Source organism: Eublepharis macularius, chromosome 4 (assembly GCF_028583425.1).
Source record: "Eublepharis macularius isolate TG4126 chromosome 4, MPM_Emac_v1.0, whole genome shotgun sequence".
Classification (NCBI taxonomy): domain Eukaryota; kingdom Metazoa; phylum Chordata; class Lepidosauria; order Squamata; family Eublepharidae; genus Eublepharis; species Eublepharis macularius.
In genome coordinates this window covers 2,576,223-2,590,374 of record NC_072793.1, presented here as the reverse complement: position 1 = coordinate 2,590,374, position 14,152 = coordinate 2,576,223, and the positions used below count along the sequence as shown (strand labels likewise).

Here is a 14,152-nt window from a genome sequence, read left to right as displayed (position 1 = left end):
CTCACGTCTGCTGGGGGAGGTGGGATGGTATAATAATAAAGACTGATTTCTGTGCAACGGGTGTCTGTGGTCTTTGCCTTGGGATGGGGACGGGGGCGGGCCCGCTGTGTCTGCCTCTTGGTGGCGGCCTCAGGCCAACCCTCCCCTTCGGCGCGACTTGGTGGCTGTTCCCTACTGCTGGGACTGGCTGCTGCCCTGGATTCCTCATGGCAGGGCGCCTGCCAGTCCCATGCCAAGCTCTCTGGATGCAGCCGCCACGGACTTGGCGCTGCATTGGGCAAATGGTGGAAAGGCTCCTCAGACCATGCCCACCCCTCTCCTTCCCGACTGCGAGCCCCGCCCAACGCACGAGCCGGGGTGATCTGCCGGCATGGGCGTGATTTGCCTGCTGCTCTGGGGCCTGGCCGGGATCGCGTGCTGCCCATTGGCTGCGCCTATCCTGGCCCCTCCCCCTGCTGCTTGTGGGGAACAGCACCCTTTGGCTGCGCCCGGCGGTGGCCGCGCATCAGGCCCGCCCACAATGCTTTCTGGTTCTCCCAATTTGCATCTCTGCGCTGCTGCCGGGGCTGGCTCCGCTGCACTTTGCTGGCACAGGATACGGCCTGGCGGCGCCACTGCTCCGTCTGTGCAGGCACGCCGGCGTTGGGGCCGGCCATAGGATTGCGCAGTAAATGTTTAAAGCTTGCTTAAAAGCCTCTTATTGGGATCTTGCTCCCTTGTGGGGGTGACGGAGTTAACAGCTGCTTCCTCTTGTTGCTGTCCCTGCTGACCTCCATGGGTGTCTCTATTCCCAAAGCAGTCAGAAGCTCCACCCCCGTTTCTAAATCCTATGCTGTGTATTGCTTGCCTTGAATAATCACTAACACTTTGCAGCCACTTGTAGCATATGTTAGATTTTCTGAGCACTTCAGTTATAGGTTTCAGTTCTTTTCGTTTTGTCAAGGTTTCTTTAGGCAGGTCTTCAAAAATGAGTATCGAGGCTCCTTTAAGAGGGATAAAGCCCTTACTTCTGGCTTCTTGCAGTATTTTCAGTCGCATTGAGTCTTCTGTAATCTTGATTATAATGTCCCTCGGGCCTGGCTTGTTTCTGAAGAGCCTCTCTGAGCCGACCCTGTAGGCCTTGCTGATGAAGGGCTGGGGGGGGGGCCTCCTCTCCCAGCCTGAAGTGCCTGACGAGCCACGTGGTCAGGGCTGCCTTCAGATTTTCACTGGGGGCAAATGAGTCTTCCACCCCCCTTATCTTTAAATTCCTCTGCCGGGCCTTTATCTCAAGACTGAGAATTTTTTCCCGGTGAGACTCAGTCAGGTGCTGAAGATCTTTTATATCACTTTGAGATTTCTGACACAAATTTAGAGCCAATTCTGATTTCTTGTTCGTTTTATTCAGTTCTGTTCATATTTCTGATCATTGATTTGCTAGAGGTTGTAACAGTTTGGCCATTTGATTCGATAATCTTTGTTCTAAATACTGCAACTGGGGATCGAGAGTAATTTCTGAGGGAGTTACCTGTGCCTCAGCAATCTCTGTTCTCTTGGCCACCATTTTATGTTGTTCTTCACTGTTGTTCCTCTCCGGTTTGGAGTCACTCGTGACAGAAAAACAGCGCTCTAAGTCTTTAACAATTTTAGATTGAAACTTGGTTTTCTTAGAGGCTTGTTTTATGATAGTAAGAATTTTTTGAGTTAAGGAGTATTTATTTTACAGGGGATTGAGGGTTAAGGAGGATGGAGCTCTCCTAAAATGCTTCCATTCCCTTGGGAATCAAAGCCACGTGCCCCCTCATCTTTATACTTAGTTGTCATAAAGGATCACTTTCCAAATAGTAAAACATTTGGAAATTCAGCCCGCATATAGGGTCATCAACTACAGAGACAGAGACTGTAATTTGGCAGACAGTCAAAACTTAAGAACTCTGTCCTTTGCACATGGGATTTGCAAATTCAGCTGAATTCAACAGACTTAGAAAGGTCTAATTCTGCTTAGGATTGCACTGTTCGATGCTGCATATATAAATAGACAGATCAGAAGCCAAATATCAATAAATGTGTCAGGTCCCCGCCCGAGCATAGCTGCGCCTGACGCCTTACCACCCAGCGGGGGCCTTCCTGTGTCTGCTTTGCCCCCTCCCCTCAGCTGGGGCATAGCTGCACGAGTTGCCCTTGCACCGTGCAGCGGTCTGAGGTAAACAGCCTGGCCTTGACTCGGCTGTGGCCCTACAGCTCTGTGCGTCTGGGCGTCTGTCAAGGGTTCCTGGGGAGCAGCTTTCAGGGTCATAGACAGTGTCGGGTTTGTGGCCTCGCACCCTCTCGCCCACTCCTCCGCCTGGTCGGCCCCTTGCCTCCTCTCCCTTCCCTACAGAACATCTTCCTTTTCCTCCTCCTCCTCCTCCGTTCTCTCTCCTTCTCAAACTCACACTGATTCACTCTGCTGTCTCTCGGCCATCTCCCATCCTCTTCTCCCGGCAAGTCCAGGGGCTGAGCCTCTGACCCCGGACAAAATCCTAACAAATATTTTCTGATACAGTTTTCAAACAAGAGATTCTGTCTATTCCAGACAAATAGAGAGCTATTGTTGTTATGTAAGTTCCCCAAACTACTGAATATTCTGGTACATTTCATTTTTTTGAAAAAAGGCATGCAGCCTGTTTTGTAGATAAAGCACTTTCCCTCAACTTTGGTAAGACACTTTGCTAATGCCCAAACTTGCGGGTGGAGGAGGCATAAAAAATTATGAAGATTGACAGTGGGAATGCAACAGCATGCCTCTAGTTTGTATCCTCCTAACAACCGACAAGGTATGTTCAGATCTGTGGAATGTGAATAGTACAGGCTCGTTGTCAGCAAGTTCTTAACCATAAAGCAACATATCCCAGTGGCCTTCTGCTACCTGGTCTGCGATGTGTCAGGGCAAAGTCTAGTGAACTGTTGCAGGAAGTTGAGCTTCAACAGATCAGCTCCCACTGCTGTTCGCATGTCAGCAGCGAGATCATAAGAAACAGACACACACAGCTTCCTCTGCTCTTGCAAAACACTCTTCCTGCTGGCGCATGTATATCCCATTACTTGGGCAAGTGGGACATTTGTCCCAGAGCCACTTAAGGCAGGGTGTGCTGAGCAGTTACATGAACTGCCTGGGCTTGCTCTGCTGGTGCCAGCTTGGCTGCATAGGAGGAGGAGAGAATCAATGTATGGAATAGGAAGGACCCAGCAGACGAGCCTTTTCAAACACTCTCTCTGTTTCCATGTGCTGAGTGGGCTAATTCAACCTTTTTTTGTGCACCCTTCCAAAATCAATACTAACCATATGTGAGGAGTTTGTACAATATGCACAATCATGCACATATATTCTGAGTGGAGAGCTGTTGGAGCTTTAAAGGAGGATTTAACTATTGCTATTAAACCAGCTGATAAAGGCAGGGACATTATAGTTATGAATACTACCAGTTTGGTGTAGTGGTTAAGAGCGCGGGACTCTAATCTGGAGAGCCGGGTTTGATTCCCCACTCCTGGGGTGACCTTGGGCTAGTCACAGTTCTCTGGAGCTCTCTCAGCCCACCCACCTCACAGGGTGTTTTGTTGTGGGGATAATAATGACATACTTTGTAAACCACTCTGAGTGGGCATTAAGTTGTCCTGAAGGGCGGTATATAAATCAAATGTTGTTGTTGTTGTTGTTGTTGTTGTTGTTCCTTGGAAATCTGTACTTCTTTTCAGGTGTTCCATGCCTCAAGGAGGCTCACTCTCTAAAAGCAATTACTTATTTAATCAAAAATACAAAAATCAGATGTTCCAGGTATCTCAAGCAAGTGAGTCAAGCCAGCCTCTTAGGCAAAGAAAAAAAAACACTTCAGCAGCTGAAGTAATAAAGTAATCCAATCAGAGCTGAAGTAATAAAGGTGCACATATCTTGCAATTTGGGAGGGATTGACTCTTCTCTCATTAACAGAGTTTAGAAATGATACAATTAATATCAATAGATATATGTTGGGGCCCAGATGCTAGAAACATCTGAGAATGTCAAGAACATCAAACTAAATATAATGACCATATAGTTCAAAGATAGGTTACATTGGTTTATGAAGAAATTGTAATCACTATTTTTTATGTTCTTGGTTATGGTTAAAAGTAACAAGAATGTGTTAACGCAACATGTATATGTTTTTTGGAAGTTACATACATATATTTACTTATTAATTTATTTACTTCATGTATAGCCCACCTTTCTCACTGAGACTCAAGGCAGATTCCAAAATATAGAAAATAATTCAATCATTCAACATAAGATATCCAATGGATCAGTTTGTATGGCATCTGGTATTATAATTAGTTAGCCAAGAATGTGAGCCCTATCAGGTGGGACAGTTAATGCTGGAAGATGATTGAAAAGAAAGCCAATGGATATTTAAGGTAGGTTATAAATATCAGAGTCAACATTGATTATTGGCTCCTTCTTAGAAAGGGCTCTTCCCTTGAAATTTGTTTGCTTTTGGCAAAACATTTTAATGAGCTTAATGCGCTCCTTTAATTATCTATGTAAAATCAGTGGATGGTATTATCATATTCTTTCAAGTTAAGTTTTAAGTAAATATTTTGTTTTAATAAAAAGATAAAGTGGAAGAAAGGGTTCTCTAGTATTTTTACTTATGTACCATACCCCATACGAAACAAAAACATTGTTGGGGTGTACATTTTGCCTTGAGATTAATGATCTGATATAGAAAAGCTAACTAGCTGCCTAAGGCTTCTCAGGAGATAGATGCCTATATCTAAACCTATCTAGGAAAGAGTATCCCAGAGCATGCGTCAAGTGCCTTTCCTTTATTTTGAAGTCACCTCTGTTGGCTGAGTTCTTCTCACCTCTCCCATTTTAGAAATTAAGCAGTACATATTTGTGAGAAACAGCTTCCTTCTTTTTCAGATCAATGGCATTGACTTATGTAATGACTGTTACAACGTGATTCAGTCTCACTGGACTACAATTCTTTTCCAAGGATATTTTGGCTTACGTCATCCAATACTGTAATTAGAGGGTTTTTAAAAAATCGATTTTACAAATCTTTATAGTGGATATTTAAGGTAGGCTTGTCACAATGCATTTCCTCTGCTGGCACCTAAACTGTGCATTATCCTTGCCCCATTAATTAATGTTACTGTTGAAGGAAGTTGTGTACAAAATAAGGAAGTCTTGTTTGCTCAGTATGGGGGGGGGGGGTCCACTTTCAGTTGAAAGCCCCTTCAATCAAAAGAAAACAGTGAATATGTAAACTGCAGTTTCTGATGTGGGCTCTTTTCATAGAAACTGAAACTGTCCATTAGGAAAGGGTTGCAGTGTGGATTGCTATAAACCACATAAAGACACTTCCTGATTCAGGTGGTAATGGATGAAAAATTCTTTCTGATAAATGATTTGGGTTACTTTTCTGAACAAAAATGTTCATTGATCTTTGAAACTGTGCAGATTCTGATAGTGTACTATTTTCATGGTTAAACAACCATGTTGAAAGACAGGCCATCCACCAACCTTGGGTAATCCAGGCCAATCAATTCTTTGTGCGGCACACTTCCATTTGTTCTGGGATTTTTTGCACATCATCCTAGGGCCAAACTACACTCTGCAGCCAGAACTCCAGTTGCATAAACTAGCTGCAAAGAGGAACTGGGAGGGAGCGATTTGAACAGATACACACACACAGTGTGTGTTAGGGACACTACTGTCATGTGAAAAGTGCATACAGCAGACATGCATTCCTAAACCTGCAGTGGATGCTCACTTAGGGCCAAGCTAGATATGATGCCATTTTTAATTGTTTTGTAGTTTTTTAACCCAGAGATCCCATCCCGAACAGGTGTGCAGCAAGGCAGCCCAAAGCACAGGGGCTTGCTGGCTGGCCAGTTCACCTGGAGGTGTGGCCTCACTGCTTCACCTCAGTGTGCCAGATTGGGGGGTGGGGGTGGAGGATTGCCCACCTGCTGCCTCCACAGGCTGTTTGTCCGGTCCCTCCCCCCGCGCTCCAGATGGAGGCATGTCTGGGGGTGCAGGCAGCTGCTTGCCACCGCCATTTTCACCCTGCTGTCCCCTCCTTTTGTAGAAGAAAGAGGATGTCCTGGCTGATGAGTCTGCATGGCCCTACTGCCACCTTCTCCCTGCTTTCACCCTGGTGCCTCCCCCCCCACTTTGAGCCCCAGGGGGACCTGGCACCTCTGGCTGCCATAGAACATGGCACCCTTGGTCTGTAAGCCCAAGAAAATGCCTTTTTTTTTGGACATTTTGGAAATGAAGAGACTATATTACATGCTTGTATGAGATCAGAGAATGAAAGGTTTGGCCCTGCTTCTTGAACACCTCATTCTGCCCTAGCTTAAGTGACTTCACAGAGTTGCTGCCCCTCCTAAGTTCCTTGGGTCCTCTAGCCTAGGCCAGCTCTCGCAACCAGGAGGTGCTCAAGAAGAGGGAGACCAGATCAGTTGTGGCAGGCAGAAATCACTTCCCCCTAAGTTCCCCGGAGGAGAGGGTAGAAGCCAAATGCACTCTGCTGACGTCCATTAGTCCACCCAGCCAAATGGGGAAGTTGGGTGGGAGGAACGCGAGTTGTTCAGGTTACAAAAGCAAAGGCTGTACCAGCTGCCATGTAGCATGAAACTGTTTTGAGTCATGCCGTTGCATTCCCCTTTTAGGCTTTCAAGATGTTTAGCCATTGGGGAGGACGTTTAAAATACTTACTGAATGAAAAAGGGGGGGGGGTTAGTTCCCAAAATGCAAGACACCCGTTCGGCAAGAGGAACTGGATTTTGCCTAGCAAACCCTGTGCATGAGACAAGGGGAAAACAGCAGGGATTGAACTGGGGAACAATGGCATGGGATGGGAACTGGTAATTTCTACGGGCTCCTTTGTCTCATGCACCCGTCCACTACCCACTCAGTCTGTGCATTAGCAACCCACAAGCAACAACTGACAGTGCTCTCGCACCCCAAGGAAATGCCTCTTGCGAGGGCTGTTCTGAAAGGCCTATCGCTTATAAACAGGTGAGTGTGAGATAATGCCTTTTTTGGGGGGGGTGGGGGGGTACCAGTTTCTGCATTTTATATTACCTTGAAAATGCCAGCCTGGGAATGAGAAACACTGCTGAGAGGGTAGACATCAAGAGGCCTTCAGGGGCATTTACTCGGCTGCTCTTGCTGCACACATTTTAGACTATTATAGTCTTTTTATCATCCTTAGCAGTTAAGATCAACAATTATTGCCTTTTATCTCAGCAGTGATTAGATCAATAGTTACTGACTGACAGAAGAAAAAGGTTCAGGCAACTGTTTGGTATTTATTTCTTTTGAATCCTTTGCCTGTGTTTCTAATAATCTTTATCTCTCATTTCTTTGAAGAATCAATAATCTATTTTTATACAATGCTTGCTTCTTCTAGGATGGCTCCCAAGCCGGGATTTCAGGTGTTTGTGTGTTTTCAAGCATTTTTGTACCAGCATTCTGCCACCTACCTACCTGTAGGTGTAGGTAAGGCCTAGTCTAGACCATGGCATCATATGGAACTGAAATATTACTTGGGAGGAGAACGCATTCCACTCTGTAATACAAGCTACTGATTTCCGCTTACCTTGCTCTGTTATCCTTACGCAGATGGGATGTAAACATGGTGGATGAGAAAATCCTTGTCTAAAATCCTGGAGAAACAGAAGTCCTTCTTAAACAACTGTAGTCCTTTTTCCTGGGGGACCTGAAGAATTTTCGAAAGCGTGGACGAGTCCTTTACCCCAGCGGGGACTAGGATTTCCTTGCTGCATTACAACCAGCCGGATTGGAGGCTGCGGTTCTGTTGGGATCTCAGGAGCATATTCCTTACTGGGATCTTTCCCTCTACAGTCATATAGCACACAAGAAATTAGGAAAACCAAAAGCAGGATGACATAGCTAACTACAAGGATGACCAGATTCAAGGTAACAGGGTCAATTTCCAAAAAATCCATTGGCTCCCATAATATTTAGCAGAATCTCAATGCATCATTTATATTTATATATATATATATATACATACACACATGCATTAGTGAGCAGCAGCTAACTGATAGAATAGATGTGTTGGCTTTGCGGTAAAAATACTTTAATCCTCTGCACTCTTGTAGCAGTGGATTTCTCCCCCTCCCCTCCCTTAAATGCATGACTAAAGCTGCTCAGTTTAATAACTTAAGCTCCTTCTTTTAATACCATGTTGCTAACAGCAGTGGAAACGGAATTTGAATGTTTCAGAGCTGCACAATACCCATCTTTCTTCATGAATGTGAATTGTATGTGATCTACGCCCCCATCCTCAGTCTTGGCAGGCATAAAGCAAAGATGGCCCCGTAGCCTGAGTGGCCTCTCTTCTCACTTGTTGCTGTGGAAATGCATGGAGGACACTGACCAGAACCTGCCGTGCCTTCTGGTGTTATGATGACATGGGAAAGTTCAGACTTGAGTCTGAAGGACTTTCACAAGTCTTTAATTATATCTACAGTCAGGGCTTTTTTTCAGGGGGAATGCGGGGGAACGGAGTTCCAGAACCTCTTGAAAATGGTCACATGGCTGGTGGCCCCGTCCCCCGATCTCCAGACAGAGGGGAGTTGAGATTGCGGTGCAGAGGGCAATCTCAACTCCCCTCTGTCTGGAGATCAGGGGGCGGGGCCACCAGCCATGTGACCATTTTTGCCAAGGGCAACCCACTGAGTTCCACCACCTCTTTCCCCAGAAAAAAAGCCCTGTCTACAGTACACATTTAAACTAGTTTAAATCCTGTTTAGCAGCTGTGACTTCCTTCAAAAGGATCCCAGGCACTGAAGTAGGATAAAATGGAGGGGAGGAGAATGATGTAAGTCATTATGGGCCCCCATTAGGGAGAAAAGCAGAGTATAAAGGAAGTAAATGATAAACGTATGGTTATTCGGAAGAATCCCCAGACCCTTCATAGATCGACAGTTCCAGGAGTTCCTGGGTAGGGAATGGTAGATAAAGATTTCTGAAACTAGGTAAAATGTTTAGTAGGGTGTGAAAATGAAACAAACCAGCTGGGACCACACCCGGAATACACTGGCTTCCGGAACGGTGAACCCAGTTTGGGGAAAGGAGCTGGGATGAGTCGCCCCCACTGAGTTCATGTGTTTCATTTTAGTTCTTAATGCACAGCAGCTTCTTGTTTTCCTTAATGACAAGTTGACCAACCAATCAGATTCCGAGGGGAGAGACTGAGCTTTTAGCGTTATACCAATGACCTCTATAAGCAGGAAGGAGAATGTGCGAGGTGTGCAAGAGTGCATTTTTTGTTTGGCACTTCCTGGGCAACAGGATTTTTTTTTTCTGTGGAAAAAGGTGTCATCTGGGGCAGCTCCCAGCAGGAGGAGGTGCCCCTGTCACTGGAACTGTGTGATGATGTCACTTCTGGGAAGTGACATCATTGTGCATGGTGCAGCTGCCCCCCCAGGAGTGCTCCCGCGATTCAGGCCCATGTGTGTGCCTGCCGCTTACCTGGGAGCTGGGCCTTCCACTGTGGGCCTGGCCTGCTGTCTCCATGGGCAGCCTGGAATGCTGAAGAAGTGAAAAAGCTGAAGGTGAAAAAGCCGGCAGGAGCTGCACTTTTGAAAAGTGCAACTTTGAGCTTTCAAAGCTTCCCTCTCCCCCCTCCCCCGATGGGAGGGGGGAGGAGGGGGTTCTCTCCTACTCTTCCTCCCTCTCCTGATGGGAGGGGGAGGGAATCCCCTCCTCCCCCTCCCATTGAGTGAAATAAGTGGCTGGAACTTCTCCGAGCCTCATCAGGGGGAATCCCCCTCCTCTTGGCCCAAATTTAAAGCCCATTTGGGGCTTCCCTGGCTTCAGCTGGCCTGTTGAAGCAAGCCAACATGGGGTTGCAAACGGCCCCTTTCCCCGCGGCTTACAAGCTGAGGGGGAAGGGGCTCTTTTAAACCTCATGGCTTCAGCTGGCTGACAGGGAAATCTTGGGCTGCATGGGAGGAAAGGGAATCAGGTGGGTGGGGCCACCAGATACGGAAGAGATGCCAGAACACTGTTCCACTGTGTTCCGGCTGAAAAAAAGCTCCGCTGGGCAATGGTATTGTCTCCCTGCCAATCAGCTCATTGGCTTTGGAAAAGTTCCTTCACTCTAACTTTGTTGGAGGAAAGGGGGAAAGTGCATCTGTTTTTTGACGGTACCGTGGCAATGGCATATTCTCCGTCAATCAGGACTTGGGGGAGCACTGCCACTGACAGGCACCTTCCTGCCTGTCAGCTTGAGAAACATTCCTTTATTTTAACTCCATGGAGGGAAGGAATGTATTAAAAAACCTCCATGGAAGGAAAGTGCATCTGGAGGTTTTTCCCCCCTATCATTGCCTGGGCTACGGCATGGTCTCCTTGCCAATTGGGTCATAGGAGTGTGACCCCTCCCTGTCTATCCACTTCGGAATACAGCGATAAGTAAAAGCAGGATTTTTATTTAATGCTGTTGATGCACTGGTTGGAGTGCTCTCCGGATTGAGCGCTGCCCTACAACAGCCACAATACCACTGCCTCTTTGCCAGCCAGTGTCCTGCCATAGTGTGTTCCCACTGACTCATGCCTTCTTCTGGTTATGTTGTTGTGTGTTTGGGTAGTATGCTTGAAGGAAAACTTGGTGGGTTGATGGTTTAAAGGGAGGACAGTGTTCTGTGAGATTTTGGTGCTGTTAAGTGCAAAAGAAGCTACCCTAGAGCTTTGTTTCTGCAACTGCCCTTGAAAAGAACAGTGTGTGTCTGCACATGCACAGACAACACTTGCCAGGTTTGCATAATGGGGAAAAACTGATTTGATCCCAGCTGGAAAAGACCCACTCGAAATAAACCAACAACATAGCGGAGTTCATTTGGAAACCCTGGATTTGAAATTAATGAAGATTTTCTAATGTTTTATGTAGACCTATGTATAGAAACAGAGTTCAAAACGAGACCACCATTTAAAATTCAAATATCGTCCCACCTGTGTCTGAAATGAAGACTGTAATGGAAATAAGCTTCTCAGTGTGAACTGACATGGTCTCAAAGTTGGAGACATCACTGAAAGTGAAACATGACAGATGACCTTGACCTGTGAGGTTTTTGAATAGGGGGAGGGCTGTGGCACAAAGGTAGAGCATCTGCTTTACATGTAGCAGGTCCCAGGTTCCAGCCCTGCCATCTCCACTTAAAAGGATCGGGTTGAAAATGATGTGAAAGACTACAGCCTGAGACCCCAGACAAGGGCTATTAGTCAGAACAAACAAGACTGACACTGACGGACCAATATTCTGATTCCACATAAAGCGGCGGGGCGTCTGGCCGTCTGAAAACTTTAGTGATGCCGTCCTGTGATATATAAGTACGAAGAAGATGGTCAAAGAAGAACATTCTTTCAGAGATGTGTTAATACCTTCTTGGGCAATGTGTACTATGGGGGAGGAAGATTTTAGTACGGGGAGAATGAGAGTGTTTCAAACTCTGATTTCACCTGCTTTTTACCATGGAATGTTGTTTTCATTTGTTTGCATTTTCTTCCCATCACCATAACTTTGTTATTCATGTACATTATTTATTGATTGATTTATTTAATCTTGGCTTTCCCCAGTGAGGACACAAAACAGCTTACAAAAAATAAAATTAAAAGCAATTTCAATAAAACACAGTCTGAAAATAAGCAAAAAGTACTGTTGTGACAGACAAGAGGCTCTCTTGCCCCTGAAAGGTAGACCAGCCACTCAGCCATTTTATCCCTGAGCCTCTCGGGGTGCTGCCCCACCATCCAGTGACCATTTTTGTGGTGGGGCTGGGGCTGGAATGCCAGAGGGAAATGCAGCAGCAGCAGCAGCAGCAGCCCTTGGTGTTTGCCTCAGCTAGAGGGAACAACGGATGGCTCTGTCTGGTTGTGTGGCAGAGTGGTTTAGCTCTACTGCTGGGAGAGGACTGAGTACTCAGTTGTGAGGCCTATCTCTGGTGATGAGCAGACTTGGCACCATTTAGTTTGATTCCTGTGGAAGGACAGGCTGGCGTGGGTGGAATCCTGCATGAGAGAAGATCAAGCTTCATGATTAATAGTGAAAGCCTGTTTGTAATCGCAAGCATTAAAAGGAATTTCAGTCACAAGATGAGGCCATAACTAGTTGAGGTTTAAGTGCCTAGGTCAGGCTTCTCCTGTGACTGTGTGGAGGCCTGGGCTGCTGTTCTGTTTTTTTTTTAAAAAAAAAAACACCTGTAAATAAATAAATAAATCTTCTTTGTGTATTTTTAAATCTCTGCTTTATTGATCTCTGTACTCTTCAGGCACAATACAAAAATCACCTGATGGCAGCAAACCCAAATCTTTCACACTTGCTACCATTAGAACATCTAGCAACTGAGGAGAAGGTTTACATTTCAAGTGAAACCTAGTTCACAGAATTATAGGAGGAAGTTTGGAATCCCCCAATTGAATGAAAAGGCCACAGTACTCAACACATTCTGGACTGGTGTCCATTGGCCCAGTCCATCAAGGTCAAGGCACCAGGCTAAGAGGCTGTCTCCCCCTCCACATTGCATGCTACGGTTACCAGGTCCCTATATCCTCCCGGCGGGAGTGGGGGACCTGGCACTTGGCTCATGCCTTCTGTGGATCTTTTTTTACATGTGTGCAAAGTGCATGCTCCCAATGCTTGTGTAGTAACGTCACTTGCTGGCCTGATTCTTTGAGATTTCAGCCTAAAACAAAGTGCAGGAGTGTGCTAGTGGCTGGTGAGATGACGTCACTTTTGGAGTAACATTGTCACATCTGCTGGGATTATCTCTGGGACGATATGTCTTCAGCATATCTGCCATGCCTCAGGTATGTGGTGACTGTGATAGTATTGTGCCTCTGAGTACATGCAGAGTAAAACCAGACTTCTATTGCTTTGCTGCTAACTGCTTATCTCCCAGGTTAAGGTGTTTTGGTTACCAGTTCCGGCTGAAGCCTGAGAACCTGACCTTGGACTTAACACAGAGACTGAGCTGAGCTCCTCTCTCCCCCCTTCCCTTCTTCCCTGGCAATGTGTGCCAAAACCTCCAACGGCCTCTTCTTCCAACTGGGGTGGGGGTGGGGTGGAGACAGTGTCCTATAATTAATCCTGCTTTACTACCTTTAGGAATTCTGGTCAATCTCATTGTTACAGCTTCTTGAACTAATATCTTTCCTTAATAAAATCATCTTTAACTCATACACCAGAGTGATGTGGTGAAGTGATTGGGGAAGTAACTGGCAAGAACTGACAGCGGCCAAAAAGCAGATAAACTGCTAGAAGACTGCCCACCACTGGCAGGCACCTGGAATCTCTTTTTGCATGCCCATATTTGGACTTCCACTGTGCACATCTACTTCCATTCCCCTTCCAAACCTTCCCATAAGATTCAAAGTTTCTTGCTTGAATCCAATCCTCTCTCAGCAGAGACACTATCTCCCTTTCAGTTCAATTAAAGGTGCATAATAGCTACCCGTCAGCCCCTAAACTTCTGTAGCAGGGTTCTGGATCCTCCCCGATATTATTCTACTCTTTTTTTTGGATTATTTTTTTCTGTTTTTGCAAACTCTGTCCCATTAACGCACAGACTGTCAGGCTACTTTATTGCAATGTCTTAGTATAATTGCAAATGGCATCAATATCTATACTTTCTGGGTCCTGGATATAGGGCTTGATCCAGCTGTCTCTTGCCACATTTAGAATATTGCATTCAAATAGAAAATGTTGAAGAGTGTCAATTTGGCCAGAGCCGCATTAGCAGAGTCGCTCAGAGTAGGAACCTTATTTAAGCGTCCCAGCAACTCTCCGGATGGAATGGCATTCAGTCTGGCTAACATAAATAATCGTCGATAACATGGAACTGTCAGGAAATCAAAATAAACTGGAAGAGATTGCGGCAATGTTAGACCCAAGTATATCAGTGAGCATACTCTACGTGCTCTTATCATAGTACTTCTGTAGTCCAGATTACTCAGACAACCTAAGATCGAAGAAAGAGCTGCTGAAGGCCCTTGTTCTTTCAGACTATGAGGGTTAATACCCAAGGCCTGGACACGGTTTTCGATCCGCTTACTCCAAGGGCTTTGGTAAGAATCGGTTTGTAGCAGATGCAAATAGCCATTTGATTCCATAGAAAA

The 14,152-nt window shown here is 45.9% G+C and overlaps 1 protein-coding gene across 1 annotated transcript; it reads right to left on the bottom strand.

Moving 5' to 3' along the window:
• Window positions 1–7,695: 7,695 nt before the first annotated feature.
• On the bottom strand, window positions 7,696–7,977 carry SMIM36 (small integral membrane protein 36). The gene has a single exon (XM_054976030.1). It carries the CDS (start codon window positions 7,975–7,977, stop codon window positions 7,696–7,698), a length of 282 nt encoding a protein of 93 aa, XP_054832005.1.
• Window positions 7,978–14,152: the final 6,175 nt, after the last annotated feature.

What these genes read in the sequence shown, in the direction of transcription:
- SMIM36 (XM_054976030.1), bottom strand. Translation starts at nt 7,977, where the DNA reads ATGGATTTTTTGGAAATTGACCCTGTTACCTTGAATCTGGTCATCCTT.